Source organism: Triturus cristatus, chromosome 1_2 (genome assembly GCF_964204655.1).
Source record: "Triturus cristatus chromosome 1_2, aTriCri1.1, whole genome shotgun sequence".
NCBI lineage: Eukaryota > Metazoa > Chordata > Amphibia > Caudata > Salamandridae > Triturus > Triturus cristatus.
The window spans coordinates 948,714,223-948,740,156 of NC_140580.1; the positions used below are offsets into that span (position 1 = coordinate 948,714,223).

Genomic DNA, 25,934 nt, shown 5'->3' on the forward strand with positions numbered 1-25,934 from the left:
AAGCAGTCGGCCGAAGCTTCACACCCCTGCTTCAAGTGCTACAGGCAAAACTAACATCGGCCCTGACCTACGGAAGCGAATGCCTCCGAGGAAGGGATGCCCAGCAACTGAACAGCACAATAGCGAAGGCCATGAGAATAATCTTCAGTCTGCCCAATTACACCTCCCAGGCACAAGTTAGGTTGGAATTTGGTCTGAGAAATCAAACTCTAGAGCGATTGGGCGCCTATGCCAAAAGATGGCACAAGATACAGAGAGGGGAATCCATAAGCCTAAATCACCACCTATGGAAAGAGATGGAAAGTAAGAGTAAGAGTGCTGCTGCGCTATACCTCAACCACTCTTTAAATTCCCTGAGCCTACAAGAAGCCTGGATGAGCAGTGGATCTCACAACATCTTTAAACAATCAGTTAACAAATCAGTTAGATCCATGTCGTTAATCGAGGATAAAGCAAGCCTAGCAACCCGGGCCCATGGCTGGACAGTTATCCAAATCTATAAAACCAGCCTCTGCCAAAGCTACTTAGGAGTCGGGTTTACTAGGCGCACAAAGGAGAAGTTCCTACGTCTACGGCTGGACCAACTTCCAGTTCAAAATCCTCTCCCCCCCATGGACAAGGCCCAAAGAAACAATCAACTGCCGAGTCTGTGGGAACTCAAAGGAAGACATCCTGCATCTACTATGCACCTGCAAAGGCTTGGACGCAGAGCGCAGATCCCTTCTAAAAAAGCACTTCAACAGGCTGGGCATAAGAACAGGCCGGCAGGCAGTAAAGGCTTGCTTGGACGGAACGAATATTCAATTAGCAAGCCACGTCGTCAAATTCTTGGAGAAAGCAGAAAAGAAACAAGAATGACAGAGGGCCAAAACAGGCCAACGCCAACTAACGAAGTGAAATCCAAAACTGATAAGGAACCATCTTACTTGATATGGGTAATGGCCTGACACCCAAATGGTAAATAGGTCATAATAACACTGCAGGGGACAGTTATGATTCAACAGACCCAGCAATAAATACCATAGCTCGGCCTAACACCCACGCGAAAAAACAACAGACAGTCCTTCTTTCAAATTCTATGCTCAGTCGGAAATAAGCACAAATTTCTGTATTCATTATAATGACTCTTTTTATCACTCGAAGCTAATATCGTTATATATAAATATTTGTCATTGTCTTTTTTAAACACCAATTGTATTTAACTTATGGTTCTTATATGCTAACAATTGCAATGGTTTTAATTAACTGAGCAATTAAGACTTTACTTACATCTTGGTCTAGTGACGTCGCTATGGGGAAATCTAAGCGCAGCCAGCTGCGCCTCAGCTTTGAGCCAAGTAGGTCAACCAAGACTTCTCAGCAAGTTGTCTTGGATACGGATTCAATGTGCCTGGCGACCATTTGTCTATCATTGACAAAACACTCCTCGCAGTCCAAGTCAGCCTGCAGTCCATTGACGGGAAGATTGACAATCTGAACCTACGCAGGGATCTTATGTCGCAGAAACTGGATAAACATGCGATGCGCCTGGGGGAGGCGGTAACACGAATATCAGACGAGAGCGACGTCCATGAAGAAAGTGCTGGCTGTAATACAAGCTTGCAATGAGGATTTGGAGGCCAGATCGAGACTCAATATTGTGAGCATTACTGGTCTGCCAGAATCCACTAACACTGGCTGCCTTGAGACCTACGTGGAGAAACTTCTTTGTGATATTTTCGGTGCTCTACACCTGTCTCAGATATTAATTGTGGAACGGGCTCATAGATCTCTGGCTGCTCGCCCTCCCCCGTGTGCGCTGCTGTGCCCCATCATTGCCCGTTTGTTAAACTACCGGGACCGAGCCGCTGTCCTCCGATTGGCCCGTGAGAAAGGTACTATAACCCATGAGGGCAACACCCTTGCTTTCTATCCTGATTTCACGGCAGCTGTGCAGGAGGCTCGAAGGGAATACCAGCCTGTTAAGAAACTCCTCATCCCCGGCACAGATATCCTATGCAATGCTCTACCCTGCGCATCGATGATAATGGGAAACCCAGGATCTTCAACACTCCAAAATCAGCAATGGACTTTGCGAAGACTCTAACCCGACGTAGATGGTCCTCCACTATGACGGCGGGACCACTGGGGAGATAGCAGATGAACAATGACACTATCAGGCCACGTGAGTTGTGGACTGCCGTTCACCCCCCCCCCCCCTGTTGTGATTTGATTTGTTTTGGGGGTGCCCCCGCTTACTTGCTGTCGCGAGACTTGACAAATGGGATCTAGAAAATTACCCAAGGGTTTGAACTGTACCATTGTTAACACATCATTACCTATGACTTCTCCCGTTAACACGTGGGTAGTCAGTTTATTATTCTGAGATACTGTACGATAATGGCTAAGTAACACCATCACTTTTGCTCGACCACCTCCCACTACATTGGGAGGGGTATTGAGCTCCGGCGCTCCCTCATGGGTGTTCCCCACTGTTGTTTCCTCCCTTGGTGTTGAACTCTGGGATTGATTTGGGAGGTTCGGGATGGCTTTGGCATGTAGGGGTCGCTAAAGTGGGCGGGGTGACGGGGGTGGGGAGATTCTAAAGGGTTTGGTTACGTGGCTGACTTCATTGTTACTAATGTGATAACTGTAAATCTACCTTCATGCACCGTAGTCGTATCATGCTCAATGTATAATATGTTTTTACACTGCACCCTGCTCACACTGTAATTACCTGTCTTGCATGGAAAGTACGGGGACTAGGTACTAGCGTGTTTGGATCGCCACGAGGTCGCCATTGCCCTATTACAGGAGACACATCTGACTCCGCAGTCTGATAGGCAAGTCGGGGCACAGTGGTCTAGCTATTATCGCTTGGCCTCCTCCTATTCCTCCTACTCACTAGGTGTTCTTACGCTAGTCAAGAAACATCTTCCCTTCATCATGCTCAAAACCTGTATCGATGATGCTGGACGTTACGCCATAGTACATGGGAAGTTAGCGGGCAGTTAAAATACCATAGTAAACACATATGGCCCAAATATAGATGACCCCGTTTTTATTTTTAGCGCATCGTCTCCACACTACACGACTGGCCTGAGGCGGATATACTGTGGGGGGGGGGGGGGGTGACCTCAACACACACTTAGACCCTACCAGGGACAAGGCGAGTGGCAGAGGTGGTCAATCTCCTAGGGCGGCCCAGGTCATTAATGAGGGAATGTCTGAACTGGGTCTGATAGACGTCTGGCGTCAGCGGAATTTGGAGAAGCGAGAGGGCACACACGTTTCCATGGCACACAGTGGCTGGTCTCAGCTAGATTACTGGCTCCTGAGTGAGACGGCGGGAGGCTGGGTGTCCCAAATAGCAAGGTTGCCTCGTACATTATCTTATTATAACCCAGTCCGCATGACACTACACTTCCCAGACACTGCGTGCCGTGCGTTCACCTGGCGCCTCCGCTCAGAGGCCCTACTTGACCCTCTTTATGTCACAACCATTCGCAACGCCATTACGCAATACTTTACCCACAACAAGGGCTCGGTGGACAAAGCGCTGACCCTCTGGGAGGCCTTCAAGGCCACCATTCGGGGCACTTGCATTAGCACGTCCACTGCCATTGCCATTCTGAAGGATTTGTGAGGACAGCTTACTAAACTTGAAACCACATTACATGATCTTGAACGCGACTATGAGGTCTCACCTTGCGCTCAGACACTGGCGTCGATCAAAGAGGTCACATTGGAATACACTGAGCTAGCGGAGAGGGAGGTTAAATATATCTCTAGATGCCATATTGCCCGCGCGTTTGGGGAGGGCGGGGGACCGGGGTGACACCTGGCTCACAAGATCAGGGATCGTATGAACTAACACACTATTTCTAAGATCACGGACGCAGCTGGCCATGACCAATACACTACCCCGGAAATCTTAGCACAGTTCCGAACTACATATGCAGAGCTAAACACTACACAGGGAGCGGCTGACAGTAATGACTTAGATGCATACCTTGCTGATATTGCTATCGCTTGGTTGTCGGATGGGCAGAGGGAGTTTCTCTGTCAACCAATTATGAAAGAGGATGTGCACGCAGCCATTAAGGTCCTCCCAAACAAAAACGCCCCTGGCCCTGAAGGCTTCTCTAGCGAATTTTATAAAGAATATGCAGAGGAGCTAACTCCCCACCTCCTGGAAACGTACTCCGAGGCCTATGACTCTGGCAAATTGCCGCCCACCCTTCGGGAAGCTCTGATTATTACATTACTTAAGAAGGATAAACCGCTATCTTGCTGCAACTCATACCGGCCACTGTCGCTCATAAACACAGATGCCAAGATACTGGCCAAAATATTGGCCACCAGATTACAACTGCTCATGCAGGGTTTGGTATTCCCGTACCAGTCTGGCTTTATTCCCACTCGCTCTACCTCGCATAACTTGCGTACTCTTTTTGCTATGATTCACATTCTCGAGCCTGGGCTGTAAGCGGCGGCTGTCATGCTAGATGCTGCCAAGGCCTTTGACTATAGAAAGGAGTTATCTTTTTTACATTCTGCGTCGTATGGGCTGTACCCCTATGTTCGTTCACTGGATACAGCTGCTATATACCGATCCGGCGGCACCTATCCGAGTGGAGGGCAGCACATCGGACCCTATATGCATCACTGGGGGGACATGTCAGGGTTGCCCCCTCTCGCCTCTTCTTTTTGCACTAACACGTGAGCCTCTTGCCTGTATCATTAGGCAGCGACATCGAGCCGCGCCCATCCGCTTTGCCCACCGCCCCGTCAGCATTTCATTATACGCAGACGTCATGCTGCTCTTTATACGGGAACCACGCACTTTCCTGGCACCGGTATGCTTGAGTAGATTCGGTTCGGCTTGTTCTCAGGCCTGCATATTAACTGGACTAAATCGGTGATAGTACCACTGGCAGAATGCACCTCACCTCACAAACTCTAATTCCCACTTGAGTGGTCCATGTGCCCAGTGAAATACTTGGGGATGTGGGTACATAGAGACCCAGACACGGTTATTCGCGAGAATTACGGCCCCGCGTGCGCGAAGCTGGAGCGGCAGGTGGATAGATGGGTGAAGCTTCCACTGTCCTTGGCTGACCGTATTGCTTTAATTAAGATGGTTGTGCTACCCCAATTTTTATATCTTTTTAGCAACATACCGATCCCACTAACTAAACACTTATTTACAGATGTGCGCTCTTTGCTTCTTAAACTTGTTTGGGGGGGTAAATAGGCTTGTGTGAACTGGGAAACACTTACTCTGGATTACAAACACGGGGGCATTAGCGTGCCTGACTTTTATCTGTATTATTTATGCGCCCACGCACAATACGTGCACTATTGGTTTGGCGCGCATGACTTCATCCCACATATGGCGGTGGAGGATGGAGATGCCCACCCTGTTCCATTGAGTTCCATGTTGACGCACGCTCCGAACTAAACACTGTTGATGCAACTATAGGAGCCTGGCAGGAAAAATGCCATTGTATTCCCCTCTTCTACCTCTCGCGTATCACTCGGATTTGTCTGTGACACATTAAGCGGGTTCTATGCACGCTTTGCATCTGGTAGGGATAGTTAAAATGCAAAAGCGGTTTCCTGACGGCGTCTTTTTGTCAGACAGTGATCTAAGTTACATACAGAATAAAACGCCATTATTCATATTCCTATTCCACAGGTTAAAGAAAGCGAAAGAAGACCACTATCACACCTTCCCTGCGGAACCCTCAACAATGCAAACTCTTCAAACCATGCTGGTCAGTCCAACACGACGTAAACTTCTCACCAAACTATATCGATCCGCTAGAGAGGAGAAGCCGCTGCCACACAACAAAAGTTTAGAGAAATGGAATGCTCGTTTAACTCCACCACTGATGCTACAGGACTGGGAATAATGCTGCCAACTCACTGGGGCCCCCACTTCTAATGGTAACCTTCGCATAATCCATTTTGAGTACATACACCAAGCGTATTATACTCCACATAAGCTATTCGAATATGGGCTTTGAGACACTGACACATGTAAGAGATGTGGAGCTGCGGATGCTGACTTTTGGCACTTGTCCTGGGAATGCCGCAGGGTGACGTTGTTCTGGGAGGGCTTGATCCGCGCACTGTCCAAAATGATTGGTCTGGAATTGCAATGCTCACTGCATGTATGCCTGCTGGGTTTGGTGCCCTCTGTGAAGGGGGCTACAGGTAAACTGGTGAGAGTGGCTTTACTCATGGCCAAGAGACGTGTGGCAATGACGTTGGAGAGCGCGGCTGGGCCGACGACTGCCTGATTGCTTCAAGATCTGGCGGCCTGACGGGATAATTTGGTGCTATATGCGGAAGAACTCTCCACCTCCTCTAGACCTAACGATATATGGGAACCACTGCTACTATACCTAAGATCTGTCGCGCAGGTCGAGTCCCCAGGTAATGCAGAATGCTGAATATACAATTATAATCTTGATAAGCATGATACCCTGTTACACTATGCAGGTTATTGTTGCACGGTAACTGATTGATATGTATGCCACTGCCATGAGCTGTTAAGTTGGTTAATCAATTTGCATGTGCTCATTGATGATCTCATTGTGCATTGAATATGCTCAATAAAGAACAAAGAAAAAAAAAAGTAGCAGGGACCTGTGTACAATTGCACAAGTGAACATACCACCAAAATCAAATTAAGCCAGCCCTATTACGTATAAAGTGGCTTGTACAAGAGAAGTTAATTTGGTTCCTTAATAGAGGTTTAGTTCTTCAGGATTTTAAAGGACACTGCAAATGTCGTTAGGATTACAGGATTCTAGATGAATTGTATAGATGACTACTCCTATGACGATGCAGCATATCTGAAGAACAGCTTAACACCCAGACGCACAACTTACTACTTGTGTAACAATATATCTGTAAGAGACATTACTTAGTGATAGATTCCTTACCTTAGAAAATTCCCCAGGCATCAGTCTGGATCCGGAAAGTTTTCTGCTTAGCAGTACCTCTGCGCGTCAGTAGGTGGCGCCGTGCGGCTATGCGCAAGTCACCGGCGTCGTGCGCGCCGGGATGACGTCACGGAGGTTACTTAGGCGCCACCCATGCGCGCCGCCAGTTCTGTACACAACTTTCCGCGCCGAAACGCAGAGTCATGCGAGAAACTGACCTTTGGTGCATAAAACTAGGGCCCTAAAAGGGGATGACCTTGACCCTAGTAATCAGTTTGCAGAACGGGGAGGATGGATGGGGCGGTAAGAAATCTATCACTAACTAATGTCTCTTACAGATATATATTGTTACACAAGTAGTAACTTGTGCATCTGAAAGAGACACGTTAGTGAAAGATTCCTTACCTTAGAATAGATACCCCAGCAATACCAACCCCAGTGGTGGGTCTGCGAACAAGATTACACCAGAAAGTCACGGAGCACAGAACGGCCAAAGAAGCAGTCTCTCCGGACCTGACTGTCAAGGCAGTAGTGCTTGGTAAATGTGCGCAGCGAGGCCCACGTAGCTGCCTGACAAATATCCTGCAAGGGGACACCGCGTCCCAAGGCAGTAGTGGCTGCAGTTGCCCTGGTCGAATGGGCACGCAGTCCCACAGGAGGCTCCATCTTAGCCAAGGAGTAACATGCTTTGATGCACAGAACGACCCACCGGGAGATGGTCCGTTTGTGCACCGCCCGACCTCTTTTGGCGCCCTCGTAGCCAACAAAGAGTTGATCATCCACCCGGAACTGCTGTTTACGCTGCAGATAGAATGCGAGCGCATGTTTTGGGTCCAGACGGTGAAGCCGCTCCTCTTCCCTCGAGGGATGCGGAAAAAAGGTGGGCAAAGTGATGGTCTGCCCGATGTGGAAGGGCGTGAAAACCTTTGGTAAGAAAGAAGGATGTGTCCTCAGAACCACCTTGTCCGGATGAACAGAAAGGAACTGAGGTTTGGAAGAAAGAGCCTGGAGCTCACTCACTCTCCTGGCAGAGGCGATAGCTACCAGGAAAGCCGTCTTGAGAGTAAGACGAAGTAAGGGACAATTATGAAGGGGCTCAAAGGGAGCGCACATCAGAAGAGTCAAGACAAGATTCAAATCCCACTGAGGCATGATGAAGGGCACAGGTAGGAAAGTATGCGTAATTCCCTTAAGAAAACTTAACAACCGGGGACTTAAAAAGAGAAGGCTGAATGGGAAGCAAAGAAAGGCAAAGATGGCCGAAAGATAACCTTTAAGAGTGCCCAGAGCAGAGCCCTGCTGGGCCAGAGAGAGAAGGGACAGAAGAACCTCAGAAAGAAGGGCAGAAAGGGGATACACAGTCTTCGCTGCGCACCATGCCACAAATCTGTTCTACCGACAGGCGTACACCGTCTTAGTGGAGGGCCGTCTGGCCGCCAGGATGTCATCACAGACTTCGGGAGGAAGATCGAAAGGTGTCGACTGTCGCCGCTCAATCTCCAAGCATGGAGGTGGAGGCTGGACAGGTTCGGGTGGAGGACCGTCCCCTGCTGCTGTGACCGAAGATCCTCCCGAAGAGGCAGACGGATCGGGGGAATCGATGCTCATACTGAGTAGCTCGGGATACCATACTCTTCGAGCCCAGTCCGGAGCCACAAGAATAACTTGGGCCCGGTCGCGCCTGATCTTCTAAAGCACTCTGGGCAGAAGTGCTATAGACGGAAAGGCGTACAACAGACCGCAGCTCCACTCGAGACGAAAAGCGTCTCCGAGCGAGTGCCGCCTTGGAAATTCCAACGTGCAGAACTGAGGACGTTGCGCGTTCTCTTTGGTGGCGAATAGATCCAACCAAGGCTCTCCCCATCGCAGAAAGAGACCTTGCGCCACGTCCAAGTTCAGACGCCACTCGTGATCCACCAAGCACCGGCGACTGAGTTCGTCTGCCCTGGCGTTCAGAGAACCAGCCAGGTGTTGAACCACCAAGGTAATGTCTTGATGTTCCAGTCATGTCCAGAGGGGCAGAGCCTCCTGACATAGGGTCCGCGACCCCACCCCGCCCCGCTTGTTGCAATACCACATGGCGGTGGTGTTGTCCGTGAACACTTGCACTACACTTCCCCGGACAGAGGGAAGAAATGCCTTCAGTGCACGCCGGATCGCCCGCAGCTCCAAAAGTTTGATATGGAGCCAGGACTCTGCCGGAGACCATGTCGCCTCCCCAACCCAGGAGGGACGCATCCGTCACTACTGTGTGCTCCGGTTGGGGAAGGGAGAGGGATCTGCCATTGACCCAATTGCAATTTGTGAGCCACAACTGCAATTGCCGTGCAGCGCCCTCTGAGATCTGGACATGATCGGACAGGCTTCCCTGATGCTCCGCCCACTGGAACTTCAGGTCCCACTGCAGAGCCTGCATATGCCATCTGGCATGCGGTATCAGCAGGATGCAGGAGGCCATCAGGCCCAGAAGACGGAGGGTCATCCTGACTGAAACCCGGGATAGAGGCTGAATATCCCAGACTCGCTGTTCGGGAGGATAAACCCGAAACAGCGTCAAATCCAGAACCGCTCCTATGAAAGGGAGCTTCTGAGAGCGACTTGGGTGCGACTTCGGCACATTGATGGAGAACCCCAGCAGATCGTCCGTAGTCTGGAGGTGGGAGACAACTGCCTGAGGCGAATCCACCTTCAACAGCCAGTCGTCGAGGTAGGGGAAGACTGACACCCCTGATCTGCACAGATGAGCTGCGACCACCCCCATCACCTTCGTGAACACCCGAGGGGCGCTGGTAAGGCAGAAGGGGAGGACGGCAAACTGAAAATGCTCCTGGCATACCGTGAACCGCAGGGAACGTCGGTGGGCCGGCAGGACGGGAATGTGAAAATAAGCGTCCGGCAAGTCCAACGCCACTATCCAGTCTCCAGGGTCCAGGGCAGACAGGGCCTGAGCCAGAGTCAGCATCTTGAACTTCTCTTTCCGGAGGAAGCGATTGACGGCCCGGAGGTCCAAGATGGGGCGCCGCATCCTTGCCCTCCGCAATTGCTTGGGAAAGGACAGCCTGGATGTCCTCAGAGCACTGAGGCAGAACCTCTGCCACCGAATCCCACACTGCATGGGAGTAACGGCCCAATAAGCAGGCGGTATTAACCAATCTCAACCCCAAACTGGCTGAGGAGAACAACCCCTTGCCATATTGGTCCAGCCTCTTAAGAGTCCTTATTCGGCAGAGCTGAGGGAAAGGCACTCTGCGATGTCGAAGCCTGAATGACCAGGCTCTCAGGCATGGGGTGAGTGGTCAAGAAGGCGGGATCACCAGGCGCCGGGCGATGACGCCTTGTGACGTTCTTATCCACCGGTGCCCCCGAGGCCGGCCGCAACCAAGTCCCCAAGAGGATTTTGGTAAGGGCCTCATTGAAAGGGAGCAGCGGCTCCGACGATGTGGACGTCGTCTGGAGCACCTCCGTAAGGAGGTTGGTCTTAAGGGCCACCGTAGGGAGGTCAAGGTGGAGAGTCTCCGCAGCTCAACGCAGCACCATAATGTAGGAAGCGCCCTCCTCCATAGTAGGCGGAGGCGAGGCAAACCCCGGGTCAGAAGACACATCAAAATCACCTGCATCTTGAAGGTCATCCACCCAATCCTGCTCGTAGTCACACTGCCGCACAAGGGGGTCCTCAGAGCCGTCCGTCCTCATCCGGCTCCGGGGTAGAAGGAGCCGGCCGCGACAGCAGGACCGGAGCCGGAGAGGGGGCCAGCAGTGCCGGGAACGGCGCCGGCCGGGGCCGAACAGGAGCCGCATCCCAATGAGGATCCCAGGTCGGAACGAAATGGTCTGAAAACCGAGGCAGGGGCGGGATAAACGGCACCCAGTGTGGCGCCTGTGGCGGAGCCAAGGGCAGTGCTGGGGCCGGAGCCAGCGGCGTCACACCTTGTGGTGCCGGGGCCGCGGGCGCTGGATTCAGTGGCTTTGGGGCTGGCGCCGGAGGTGGTGCCGCCGGGTCCAGACCGACGCCTGGGGAATATTCGAAGGTAGGGAATCTATCACTAACGTGTCTCTTTCAGATTTCAGAGGCTCACCATATCCTCTCATTTTGCATCAGACAAAGAACATGTGGCTCAATTTAGCAATACTCTTCGAAATGATATTATTTCAGTGTAAGAATTCGGGGAACTGCCACCTATATCAGAAACAAATTGCAGAGTTGCAAAGAAATTGTACAGTGAGCTAGCTGTCATGAGCACACAGTCTGGATTAAAAAAAGTATATAAAAAGAAATGAAAGCAGGTTTCAGTCTACCCCAGGATTTTTGTGATACCTGGAAGCATACAGCGAATGGTATGACAGTACATGCTTTACTTTCAGGTCTTCAGTAAAATGTATTTCTTCGCCATCTGCAGTAAATGGTAGGGCTTGTGTGCATGCGGAGATGCATGCGGAAATGCAAACATCTGAATAAGACAAACAAAGCCAACTGTAGTGATTAACTACTTAGCTAAGAATGTGTCAGATCAATACCGTGACATTGTTTTACACCACACTGCATTGCTCTGGATTTTTTGCAGCAGTCAAAATGCAGATGAAGCTTAAGATCACATTTGAACTCAAGACAAATAGAATACAACATTTCTCTGGTAATTGTATCAAGGGTCAGATGGGCTTCTGGCATGCTGCAGAAAGTACTCTGGAAGACTTTTCCAAAACTGGAGAGGATTTGCTTCAGGATAACAGCTCAAGATCATGTAAGCAACCAGGACCACGCTTCGACCAGCATAACTCTTTGTTCTTGATTTAAGCTGGAAAATTGACATTCTTTCTTTCTAATGTTCTGTCTGGAACTGCATGTAACTGCAGGTAGGTATTGCGGTCCCCCGCACCAGAAAGATCAGATCGGGAGGCTGCTCCTCCTTCCTCGCGGACAGAGACTGGAACGCCCTACCACCCCACCTCAGACAGACAACATCACTCTCCATCTTCGCGAGAAACCTCAAAACCTGGCTCTTGAACAGACCCCCTCCAAGATGGACTGGAACCTGAACCCCCCGCCCCCACCCCTCCAGCGCCTTGAGACCCTTACGGGTAAGTAGCAGCGCTTCACAAACACCTGACTGATTGATTGATATATCCTCAAGGTTGCTTGGGTATTTTATCATCTATCAACCAAGTTAATGTAATGTGGATTTTCATACAAAGAACAAACACAAAATTAAATCAACGTTTTGTGAGTGCATGGACTTTAATTACAAAAGAAAGCTCTAAGATTTTTTATTTTTTTTTACTGTAGAGTACATTTTTCTTTACCTGTTAAGACGTCACACATTTTGGAATGATTATTGCACTGACATTGGCTGCAGCCGAAGTTATTGAATCCGTAGTATCCATCCTGGCACTGAACACATTTTAATCCTGTTACTCCAGGTTTACATTCGCATTTTCCAGAACTGTACAGAACAAAATAAACAAAAATACATTAAATTTGCATATGTCGTTAAATACCTTAAGAAAAGCATAAACTGTAGATAATTCTATAATCGACATTTGAGCCTGGAGTTTGCAAAAACTAAGGGAAAGGAATGACTTGTTTCTGCCTTCGATACATAAAGACACTTGTCTAGAGTTACTTGTTGTGAGGACACCTACAATGGCTGTTCGGTCTTGACTTTTTCTTGTGAGTTAGCACCGCCAGTAATTTGCAGATGGATAATCACGTCTAATGACATACACACGCTAAAAACACAATAGATCCATTGACGAAAAAAAAAAAAGCATAGGCTCTCAGGAATGGTAACAGAATGTGCCTTTCTTCTAGGAACCACAGGGGATTATGAAGCAATGCAAGAATTATTGGTGTCATGTGGTGAAAATATTGGATCCAATGTCATTGACAGGATTTTTATTTTCAAGATTTCAAACATGAGAGATGGTGTACTATGTAAAAGTATGCCTGGTCTTCCAGATTACCACCCAGCAAATATCAATAGAAGAACTCCAACAAACCGGGCCATTGATGTGGACATACTACTTGTTGAATGAGCAGAAATGGTCCTTACAGTGGACGACCTGCTTCAGTGTGGCTGAACAAAATTACCAAACAGGTTATCCTTTGTTTAGATAATAGCTGCCCAATTTGGAGAGGCACAATGGCTACTAGTAATTCGACTTTCGAAAATTATTTGTTTGGTCTATGTAAAACTGAAGGAATCTTCTGACACACAAAGTATGTTGAGCCTTTTCTGGTGCATTTATTGGATTTTTGAAGAAAGACTTTAAGATGACAGGCTAAAATGGAGATTTCTTCTTAAAATAACTGTCCTTTTGAAACTGAGATAAGGTTCTTGAACTGAGAAAGCCTGACTTTCACCAACACTTCTGGATGAAGTAACTGCTATTAGAAACATTATCTCTACAGTCCAGAGGAATGGCTAGATGTTAGAATTCAGTGTTCATGAGCCATGCCAAAAAATCTGAAGTTGGAGCGGGATGCAGTACCTGTGCACTGTGAGAAGACATCGGTGGTAGGGACTGTATACACATAATAGTCATATCTTTTCCCTACTATTTAACCCCCTTTTTATCCATACCAACTAGGAGCAAGAATAAGATATTAGCTCACTAGCTAGGTATTTTTAACACCACTTTCACCACTCCACGAACACTGCACTACACATTTCTTCACAAAAAGTGCTTCTACTTAGTTACGCAAGTCGCAGCCCGCCCCAAGCAGCAGCTGTTTTGGATGGCCCCAATGATGAAGCATGTCACCTAGGGGCAACCCTGGGCGAGTGAGGGGACTCAAGAAAAGAATTTTCTTCGGACAGGGGTCTTGTTTTTTTCGCGCATTCAGCGGAATCCCCATTCCCTTGGTTAGGTTTTTGGATCTGACATTTTCAGATTTTTTGTTAACTACATGTACATTGGAGGGTGAACCTAACCGGTACCTCCATCTCCCCCACTTTTTTGATTGTAATCAACATAATAGTCCAATGGGATGTAGGATGCCATGATCCCTAGAAATATTTAAATAGGCTCACAGCACTGACATTTTCTTTCTATTGCTGTGTTGTCTGTGCCTGCATGTATAACGGTTGTCGAAGTGTGTATTACTGGTGTGTACTTCTATGTCTGTGCATTCTCAGTTTGCATATGCACACAGAAAACACCTTTTACAAGTGTAACTGTATATGCAGTGCACAAGCACTCGTGTTTGTGTGCATTCCTGTATGCCTTATGCATGTTGTCTGGGAACACATTTGACTATTATTGCATATCTGGAAACGCAGTATAGGATTAGACAAAATTGTTGGTATCCTATGGTTCCATAGTGAGCCTCTTTACAAGGGGTCGAATGCCTTTCTTGAGCACATCTGTGATGGTTCCCTTTGCCGAGCAAGTCATTGATGACGTTGAAGAGTGGTATTAGGGCATCACCTTGGAGAGATCTAATGACTGCTGAAGGTCGCAGAAAGTTCAGGATCTTAGATCTCAATGCTCAAGAGGAAGCTGAGAGCAGTCCACTTGGAGGTTCAGCAATGTGGAAGGGGATCCCGTTTTGTGGACCTTCAGGTTGCCCCAAGGTTAAGATTAACCAGTGAGCTTTATTACTAGATACATTTAATGGCCAAATGGATCTGTTAATAAGATGGCCAAGAGGGTCAACACAGATCTATTGTATCCTGCAACTCTCCGTGGGAAACACCAGTTCAGGTAGGTTTATACACTTCCTACAGTGATCAGTGTGTTAAAGTTGGTCAGAGGTAGGAATACACGTAAAAATTAATGAGTCTGTAGCAGACCGCTGCCTCGTGACCTGCAGCTCGCATGTTTTAAATTCTAAAAATAGGCCGTACAGTGGATTTGGGTTTGTTTGCTCAGAATCTTGTATATCTTGTATGTCACAAATTTCAATTCTGATAAATAGTTCAGCAAATATGGATTTGTTTCTGACATCAGCATAAAACTAGAAAGACAGAAGTGCGACTCATTGAAGGGCAAACTCCAATATTTTTTCTTCTAAAGGGAATAACATTAGTAGCCTTAACCTGGGTAGTAACTGATTATTGAACGCCAAAAATAATTCTGTAGAAGTCCTGGGATACATATAAATGTAGAGTATAAATATTATTGGTCTATTTATTGGAAGAAATTAGAATATTGTTTGAGGGGTGGGAATCCACCACAAATAATAATTACAGTCCTTGTCATGGTGTGCCACTAAAGTCACCCAACCCTCTGGTAGCTGGAAGCAAAGTGTAAATATTTACACAGCACACAAACCGTGATAAAGTGAAAACACAACACAAGAAAATTCCAAACCAATTTAGAAAAATGGAGTAAACTTTAATAAGTAAAAGAACACCAAAGCAACAAAAATCCAATGAGAAAAACCAGAGATATGAATTTTAAAAATGTGAATTAAACCACCTACTCTGGGTATCTGGCCATGATAGACTGTGTCAAATTCTAACATTGAAGTTGACCGCGATGGAGCGTGGGTTGGATACAGGGACAAGCTTGTTCTAGTGAAAAGTTTACTTCTGGACTTAGGATCCAGCTTGCCAGACCATTTTTCACCATAAATGTTTCTAAGGGGTGTTTGACAATCGCAGGTTGCTGAATAGCGGGATCACGGTGCATCATCCACAAAGGTAGGAAAGCTCCAAGCAGGCAAAATCTGAAGTCTGTGTTTAGGAAGGCCTCAACATAAATGGGTTCTGCTTGGTATCGGTCTTATTGAAGTCCTCCACGTTCAGACTTGGAAGCTTTTCTGAAAGTCCGATCTCCTTCAGCAGAACAAACCACCAAGCTGAGGCCAACTGGCAATTACACTTTGACAGCTACTGCTTTGTTCACGATCCCAGTCTCTGTCATTTCTCCGGGCAGAAAGCTGGCAAAACATTTCTTAGTCCTATTTCTTGCAGTTTGGGGACAAGAGGATTACAATCTAACACCAGCCATAGATCCAGGACCTGGGGCAGCACTTGGGATGGTAGGACTCAGTCTAACAGAGGCCAGCAGTGGGGTCCAAGGCAGGTCCACTTGGTACTGGTCAGCTGGGAAGTTAAAGGGAAAGGGCGTCTGGAAGCTTGTCGTGTCCCTGTACCTCTAAAAGGAGGTCACGCAACTGACCCTTGGAGTCCCTTCTGGGGTCCTGCATTCAAAGTAAGCAGGCCCAGTCTTCCTTCAGGTTCTTCGTAGAGCAGAGCAGTCCTTCTTTGAACTCTTCACAGGTGCAGGAGAGGTCTGTGTGGTCTTATTTCATGCTCAGTGCCAGCTGGTTGGTGGAGGGCAAGCCTCTGTCCACCCAATAAACAAATTCAGATCAGTTTCTTTGTTGCCATCTTGCCTAGAGGGACAAAAGGAAGGCAGGCCTAGGTGTGAATTTAATCTGCCAGCAACAAGAGTCATCCTTTGATGCTGGGTAAAGGACTGGGCAAAGCTCCAAGGCCATCCTGTAAAGGAAGGAGTCTCTGCCCCCTCCTACTTCCAGGGCCCTTTGTCCACTGTCTGAGAGCAATACACATCTGACCACAGGTGAGGTGCCAGGTGAAAGCTGGGCACTGGCAAAAAAAAACTTTTGGTTGTAGAGTGTAGACATGAAAATGACAACTTTCTAAAAGTGTAATTTCCAAAATACGAATATAAAATCCAACAGGACCATTAAGTTGGGACCTTGTCCCTATTGGAGACGCGGAGGAACATGGCGGCTGGCGGACGCCAGTCACGGAGACTCCAGGAGCGGCAGGGGCTGTCTGATGGATTCGTGGCTCGCCAGATGCAGTCAGTGGTGAATATGCTCCGGCAAAGAAAGGGGGGTTAACGGGGCTGATCTCCCTGCCCATTGTGGATTTTACGCTTGTTTCTTCCTTCCTTGTTTTTGCTGACCGGAGGTTGCTTCGGCAAAAAAAAAAAAAAAAAGGCGTTCGAGCGGAGGTCAATCCTCAGGGCGTTCCTGCCGCTGGAAAGCTGTCCCAGCTGAACCACGTATGGGTCCGGAGGTGGAGCCAGTGGCGTACCGCGGCTTTGGCGGTCGGCGGACTCTGCTCTGTGTTCAGGTCAGGGCGGCGGTGGCGAGGGTGAGCTACCAACAAGCGAGGTGTGGGCTCGGTTGGTTTTGTGGGCCAGCGCTACAGAGCGGTTTTGTTCTTGGGGCGACCCGGTAAGATGGTTGCCAGTTCAGTCTGGGGGAGGATGCTTGGGCTGGGACTGCACTATCCCTGAATCTACCTTTGAATCTACCTCTAATTTTGTATGCAGCATTGATGCTGGAGTATTTAGTGGGGTGCTGGACTTTCCTGGAAGATTGAGTGTGGGGGAGAGAGTATTAGACCGTGTTCCCCCTACGTTTCAGGGAGGGCTGGGCCCTCCTTCCATGAATCCGGTAAAGAACAGTTTTTAAAAAATACTGTGAAAATTCACTGAACAAAAAGATTCTTGTAAAAAAATGAATACTTTTTTTTTTTTAAGATAGGTGGAAACGACAGCCTACACCACCACCACCTGTACGCCAGAGGAAGAAGGGATTGGATTCGCATCAGAATTTTAAAAAAGGAGGAAACAAGACGATGTGAAACTATTATTCTGAGGTGCAAAGAGCCATAAGAAACATAATTTACACACCAAATGCAATCCTTATGAACTCAGAATATTTAAACCAATTACATATGATGTGAGAGTTTGATTTTGCATGGTGGTTGTGAGTTATGGTTTGTCCTTCTAACCATAACCTGTGAATGTCAGTGGTTTTTCATTTGTAACTCACACTTTACTGTGTTTTTCAGGCGAGTTTGAATTTTTTTTAAAACAAATATATGTCGAGGTGTTATAGCAAAACCTAACCATAACTCAATTTTAACCCTTGTTTTCTTCCAGTGAATTTCCTGCACCCAACTCACAATAGATGAGCACCCCCAGGTAGTGCACAAGGCCACGTGGGGCAAATTAACATGTGTGGCTGTTTCCCATGTGCAGCAGTAGTGTACTGAAATCTTTTCTATGCTGTATTCACAAATCCTAAGCCCCAGAAGTGTAAAGGATTCATGAAACACACATATTTTTTTTTTTTTAATTGCCATGTGCTGAAGGCGTCCTTTTGTGCCCACACTCCTCCACACACATGCCTGGGAGTTAGGGTAGGTTTACCATGTCCCCTTATGCCCTTTTTCTTTTCCCAAACATAATGGTAATGGTGACCACAACAGAAATGTTTCTGTGCTAGAAAGCCATTCAGAACTGGGCCGGTTTGCAAATCCACAAAGCACGACTGGAGAGAAAGCTCCCTTAACTAATTGGGTGCCTTTATTTTTTTATTGTTTTTTTTAGTAATTCGCACATTAAAGGGCCAAATATAAATTTTAACATCATGCCCGAGCCATGTACCTATTCAAATGTTAATTTATGAAAAACTACTGAACAGATTTGCAGCAAATCAAGTGAATGAAGTTCTGCCTGCATGCTAAATTTGATGCAATTTCGTTCTTTATTTTATTGAGGGGTACGGCATCATATAGGAACTAAAATGCCATTTCCCAGACCCCACCTTTTCCTTAGCTCCTGCTTGTTGGAACGTCACAAAACTTGCCCTGAAGAATCCAAAGTGAAGATACTTTATTATGGAAAATGTTGTGAAGATTAGAACAGAGCCAACGCAATTAAGAAAACAAAAATAGGTTTGTGCCATTTTACTGGTGCATGCATGCGTCAAAACATAGCCGTCGCACAACAGTAGAATGACATGGGCACCGTTTCTTTTTTTTTTAACAAACCGATCCAAGATGGCAGACACCACTTAGATGTGTAAATAAAATAAAATACAAATGTAAGCATAAAAGCGATTTTTGGAAAGTAGAGCAGCCTGGCAGCAAATGGCAGCTGCCAGGTCCTTCAAAATAAATAAAATGTATTCAATGTACCTTAAGGGTGGGAGAGTATCAGAGGAGTGGGAAGAAGCAGGTGTGGTAAGCAGTGGACGTTGGATGAGGGACAACAGAGGTGCAGAAACGTGCATTTTGGACAGTGGAGTGGCATGACAACTAATGGCAACTGTCGGGGGCCTTAATAAACAAGCATTGGCATAGCCAATAGGTCTCGCTTTTGGGACCTTATAAGTGTTTAGCTATGCAACAGTTGCATAACTAAACACTTATAAGGTCCCAAAAGCGAGACCTAGTGGCTATGCCAATGCTTGTTTTAACTGCTGCAATCTATTGAAGCCTCACGGAGAACATCAAAACGGCCGTGCGGCCGCTAAAAGTGATCGCAATCGCGATCAAACATCAAAGCGGCCCTGCGGCCGCGAAATTGAAAGTAATCTCGGTAAAGCGCGACGCGCGTGCCCGCGCACATGCACTGTAGCTCTAGGCTGGCCTGGTAGCACTTTTTGGAGCCCTCACAAAATGTCTCGCCAGACCAGCGCATGCGCTGGGTCAGGCGAGACCTAATAATTGCATTTGCTCTGGTGCGAAGGATAGTGGAGCAACAAAGGGGGCGGACAAAGGGGAAATCTCGCTCTCTGTCTTCATTTTTCATGAAAGAAAGAAAGAGAAAGTTGTTCCTAGACTGTGAACAGTGGAAGGATACAAGACAACCAACCAAAAGAATAGTAAAGAGACCATGTTCCAGGGGAGCGACAAACAAAAGTAAAGGAAGGCAAGTCATTGAGTAAGAAGCTGGGAAATAAGAGGCAATGAAGTCGACCAATGATAAGCAATGGGCGCACTCTAAACCAACGTACATTTTTGGTATGGTCCACAATAGGCTTTCGCTTACATACAGCTAAACACGGTTTGTTAGACGAGCCTTAAAAACAAGTATTGGCAAACAGGCTAGTGCAATGGTTAATATTTATTCTACAGTTTTTAATGAAAAAATGCCACGAAAACAAAGAAAAATAAAAAAATTATACTGCCTACTAAATGTGGTCATCATATGCCTGCAATACAAATAAACAAGTTATTTATCTTCAGTAGTGCCTTTTCTGGCAGAGACTATTCAACTGCAGATTCCTCACCTTGTAAATTTCCGCAGCTGACAGACTGGATGTGGAAACATTTGTATTGTCAGAAGGTGCAGAAATAAGGAACTGATGTCTGGGGGTTAAGGTAGCCCTGATATCACATACGGGGTAGGACGGATCGGATGCGGAGCTCCACAACATCACCTACTGACGCACCAGTCAACTGCTATCAAACGGTACGGACCCAGTCTGGCACCCAGGGAAATTCACAAGGTGAGGAATCTGCGTTTAGAAGTCTCCATCAGTAACTTTAAGGACTTCTTGGCGGGAAGACACAAAGAACAGCAGAGCAAAGGAGACTAGGGTTGTTTTCCGTGACACCATCCATCCCCAATCTTGCATCTGCTATTCTCAAATTGTAAATGTTCGCAAACACGGACATTTGTACAATGCTAGCAGTGCAAGTTCACCTTATGTTCACAATCATTACACTCACAAAATAAAACACAAAGGGCCCCCCTGTTGGTCAGAGCCTCAGGACTTAATTTATATGGAAAGGCCAGTAGGCAACGTCCCACAATGCGTTCCTGAGGGGCATCACATCTGCAGTTTGAAGCGTGCCTTTAAGTTAGGGAATCCACCACCTCTACCAAGAAGCAACAATTCGTGGTGCGTCTCGAAGGACAAAATAAAAATGTCAGGGATGCACACCTGCTGAGCTGGTCCCTAAAACTCCGTTAGAGAAGCAGATACCAGTAGAGTTGATAAAACTCGCTGGGAATAGGAGCCACAGAAAGTGAACATAAAAATATCGAAGCTTATGCCTTTGTGGGATGTCATGCCTTGGACAGATAATCTGGGAGGCTAATTAAAGTGCTTCAAATAATAATGAACACCTATTTAATTTTCTAGAACAACATATCACCTTAGAATATTTTTTGGTGCACTTAACTTTTAACAACGAGCACAGCACCAAAAGAACATCGAATGCGAATATTCTGTACATTATAAATACCATAATTTGAACTTTAACACAATTCATTCATGCACAGCAAAGGTAAAGTTGGACTTTTCAGCCTAAATTATGATTTATCTTTCCCCACCAAGGAATGTTCACACAATGAATGAGCCTATTGCTTCTTTTTTTTTTTTTTTTTTTACAAAAAAGCATTGCTTTTACACAAAACAACCAGACTATTGTTAGATTAGAAGAAATAACCATTGAAGAGTCTTATGGGTAATGTATAATGCGTTTAAATGGCTCTTTCAAATCGCAAAGCTCCGACTCAATGCTCAACAAGTGCAGAGTGTCTGCCTAACTTTCCGCTCTGCCTTTTTAGTAGGACAAGGGGAACCACACAAACTCAACTTCACGTTCCAATCCCTGTGCAACCTCCGAAGCAACAAATGCCAGAGAAGGGATCAAAAGGAAACCTGGAAAGAAAAATCCCTTACTATCACAAAAGGTGGACCTTAAACTTTTTGGCGTATCACTAGTGTTGGGCCAGTACATCAATTGGCGAGTTGCATGGATGATGCATCGGCAGGTGGTGCGGAGTGGGGCCCCAACCTTCACTGGTGGCTGTAGTCGGATAATTGCCATGTAGATCTTTGTCTGCTCCACTTGGGAAGTGCGGGAAGGAAAAAAGAGGGAAGAATGAAGAAAGAAAAGGAAGGGTAGTGAGAAAGAGAGGGAAGGAAGGAATTAATTAAGGAAGGCAGCTAACTAGCTATCTAGTACGTTGAACTGTCCAGTTCCTAGCTCTTGCGCAGCTCTCTTGTAATTGTGGGAAAGTCCCAGGAGGCTGGGCATAAGGGCCTCCTGGTCTACTCACAGTAGTATAGAAAGTTGTGGTGAAACTGAAACCTCTTGACAATGACTGCACAAACAGGAAAATAATAGCTCTTTGCTTGACCCAGGCAGGGATGCATACAAGAGGGCTGCACGGAAACATGGCACCTGCTCCTAGAGGCTTAAATCCTATCTGTTTCATAAATGGGAAATTATCACTTATTGCAAATTAATCCTTTGTTTTATAGAGTACGCAAATACCTTAAGAAAATGCTACATCAAGGCTCTGAATAATGAACAAGTTACTTATCTTCTGTAATGCTTTATCTGGTAAAGACTATCTAGCTGCAGATTCCTTACCTTAGAATTATCCCCAGATGTCAGACTGGATCTTGAAATTTTCGAGCAGCATCCCTGAGCACCAATAGGTGGTGTTTTTTGGCTCCGTATCTGCGTCGTCCGTGCCAGAACTGACGTATGCAGTAATTATATAGGCGTCACCTCCAGGTGCTGACATCAGTTCATTTTCGTGACTTTCAACACCAGGAGCATAGAGCCATGATAAAGACTAACCAATGGTATGAGTTCCTAGGGCCCTTTGTAACAGGATGCCCTCATCCTTTAGGCAGGTCACAGAGCAAGGAGGATGGGAGGGTCGGTAAGGAATCTGCAGCTAGACAGTCTCTACCAGATAATGCTTTAAGAAAGGTAAGTAACTTGTTCTTCTGATAAAGACTTCTAGCCGCAGATCCCTTACCTTAGAATGGATATCCAAACAATACCTACCCAGAGGCAGGTCTACACTAGCCTTCCCTTGATGGAGGGTAGAAAGTCTTTCTATTCCAAGAGAATAACCCGAAGCTCCAACAAGTTTATGTGGAGTCTGAACTCAGCCGGAAACCAGGGTTCTCTGTTCTACACCTCCCCCAGATGGCTGCCCAGGCCCTGAAGTGACGCATGTGTCACTATAGTCAGTTCTGGCTGGGGAAGGGAGTGGGGTCTGCCATGGAGCCAATCGCGATTCATCAATCACCACTGCAAATCTGTTGCAGTTCCCGGTTAGAGATTACCCTGATGCTGCGCCCACTGGAACTTTGAGTCCCACTGCAAAGCCCACATATGCAAGCGTGCATACTTCACTAGCAGGAAGCAACAGGCGATGAGGCCCAGCAGCCTCAGAGTCGGTCTCAAAGTTACCCAGGGTAGGGGCTGTAACATAAATATAGTCTAAATATCTGGACTCACTGTTTGGGACGATAAGCCTGAAAGTCAGTTGCAACTTTGGCACGTTTATAGTGAACCCCAGCAAGTACAGGAGGTTCACCGTAGTCTAGAGGTGGACGACGACTGCCTGGGGCGAGCCTGCCTTCAGCAGCTAATCATTGAGATTGGGGAAAACTGGAATCCCAGGCCTCCGCAAGTGTATTGCACCACTGCCACCACTTTGATGAACACCCGAGGGGCGCTTGTGAGGCCAAAGGGGAGCACGATGAACTGAAAGTGCTCCTGGCCCACCGTGAACCACAGGTGTGGGCGGACAGTATAGGGATGAGAAAACATGCATCCTCCTTGTCCAACACCACCATTCAGTCTTCCGGATCCAGGGCAGACAAGAACCCGAGCCAGCAAAAGCATTTTGAATTTCTCCTATTTGAGGAAGAGTTTGAGAAGGTTCAGCATGAAGTCCTCCATCCTTTTTGGGCATCAGAAAGTAGTGGGAATAGCAAGTATGACCTACTTCAGATCACGGCACCCTCTTTATAGCTCCCTTGGCCAAGAAAGCCAACACTTCCTGGCGGAGTAACAAAAGATAGCACTCTGTCAACTGGTCCAAAGTGGGTGGCATGGGTGGAGGTGTATCCACAAAGGGGATGTAGTAGCCCCTTTATACAATTTGGAGTGCACAATTGTCTGATGCTATTGATCTCCAGTGGAGCAGGTGATAGCGTATCCTGCCCCCCACTGGATGCATGTGATGGTAGGAGGGCATACTTTAGGGGCTTGGAGGCTGCAGATGCCCAGGAGTGATGGACTGGACTGGCCGGTGGCTACCTGTTCCGCTTGGTCTGTGGGAACCGCGTCCTCAATCACAAAAAGGTGTGGAAGCTTGCCGCCTGTGGTGGCTGGAAGGGTATGGACGCGGTTTGAACCCCCTTCCATTGCCAGGAAAGGGGTGAAAGGCCGACTGGGGGTCACAGAGAACCCCAAGACTTGGCTATATCCCAAGAATCCTTAGAACATTCTAGCGCTGAGTTAGCCTTCTCTCCAAAGAGATGAGAGCCATCAAAGGGCATGTAAATAAGCAATGCTTGGATATCCCCCAAAATGCCAGTGAACCAGGTGCAATGCCGAAGGGCCATCGAAGTAATTGCTCTGCCCTGTGAGTTGATGGTTTCCAGACCACAGTGAATGGCGTACTGTAATGCATCCCTCCTGTCAGCAATAGCCTGATAGAGTATGGCTAGGGCCTTCTATGAGACCATAGGCAGCACTTGCAGACCAGAGTCTCCGATCATGTAGGAGTAACAGCCCAAGAGGTGCACTGTGTTCACTGACCGCAGTGCTAGGCTGATGGAAGAGAACATTCTCTTTCCTAAGATATTGAGCCTCCTGGATTCTCTATCCTTTAGAGTGGAAGGGAACGCGGCAGGGAGTAGAGGCTTGGACCACCAGGCTCTCTGGAGTGGGGTCACTGGGTGAGAAGACTGGGATCCCCTGGATTGGGGTAGTGGCGGTGGGCCATTGTCCTGTGCAGGCCTTGAACCAGGCCCTGAGGAAGATGTTGTGATGGCTTCATTAAAGGGAAGCAAGTAGCCACAGTAGGTGGGGAGAGCAAGCCAGTATCAGGTGATGTGTCTAACCCTCTGGCATACGCCAGTTCCTCATACCAATTGTCCTCAGTATCATCCAATGGGTGGCGATAATCATCAGGGTCTCCATACCACCACTCATCCCTTGTACCAGGCCTGTCAAAGACAAAAGGCCTTTGCTCCGGACGGCGCTGGTACTGGCATTGTCAGTCCTGGTCTGTGTCAAAGTTATGGACGATGGGGAAGGTGTGGTCAGTGCCAGGGGCATCTGTACAAGAGCGGGCACTGGAAAAGGCCTTGATCTCACTGGCGGCAGCCCTCTAGATCCAGCACCGGATCCAAGGAGCCTGACTGGCACAGAGTGTGTACTTGCCAGCGGGAATCCAGTATGGATCCCTCCCGAACCTATGGGGCCCAAAGATGCTCCAGAGAGCGCCGGGCTGCCCAAAAATGAGGTGCATGGCCTCATAGAACTGTTAGCTGGGCGGGGGCTGCTCTGGGAAAATTGAGGAAGCGTGGCGCCAACCCTAGTTGAGGCTCTGCAGAGGCGCAGGCCTGGTGTACCGATGTTCCCTCGTCTTGTCTGAGGATTTGGACCAACGCGGAGAAGTCGAAAACCCCTTTGACCTCTTAGATTTCCATTTCTTGCATGACTTACCAGATGGCAAATTCGACTGGAACAATGGCCATCGAGAGCGCCTTCATGAGTGGTCGCAAGACCTTCCATATGACTGGAACCTTAATCGTCATGGGAACGGTCGACATCGGGTGGCGAGGAGTTTGAGGGAGCGCTCCCTTGGCACCTTCGGATGCATGGACAGCAATCCTCGCAGGCCTTCGATTCATGGTCTTTCTCAAGGCACCATAGACAGAACAAGACATCTGTCTTTGTCGGGTGCCATATGGTTTGAAAGTGGCTGGTTTCTTGTGGGACATCCTGCCACATCCGAGAAAGAATTTCTCCCCAAAAAGTTTTCTACAAAGCGTTTTTTTTTTTTTTTAAAAGCCTGTCAAAAAGTGACTGAGTGGTAGCTCTTCACAGATCTAAGATAACTTGCGCGGAAAGGAAAGAACTGACAGAGCGCAAAGGTGGCACCTATATAGGTACCACGTACGTCACTACCGGCGTGGATGCCACAGATACGGAGCCGAACGACGTCAACTACCAGCGCACAGAACTACTGCTTGACATTTTCTTGTTCCAGTCTGATGCCTGGAGAGAATTCTAAGGTAAGGAATCTGTGGCTAAAATTCTCCACCAGATGGTGTTTTTATTCGTTTTCTGAATAATAAAATGCCCAGAAGGAGGCTGGCAGTGAATTCCAGACAATTGAGGTCATCAGTACCTGGGAACTCCCATATTTGCCCTTTTTAGGTCGAAGCCTCCAAGACAAAAACAAACATAAGGTGATGATGGACGGAGTGCTGAAACTTTTCAGACACTCACC

The 25,934-nt window shown here is 47.5% G+C and overlaps 1 protein-coding gene across 1 annotated transcript in view; it reads right to left on the minus strand.

Annotated features, from left to right (window-relative positions):
• MEGF9 (multiple EGF like domains 9) overlaps positions 1–25,934 on the minus strand; it is a 240,806-nt gene that overhangs the window by 93,061 nt on the left and 121,811 nt on the right. Inside the window, exon 3 of the mRNA XM_085609973.1 lies at positions 12,234–12,373. Coding sequence (XP_085466099.1) covers positions 12,234–12,373 — 140 coding nt within the window. The remainder of the gene's footprint in view (positions 1–12,233; positions 12,374–25,934) is intronic.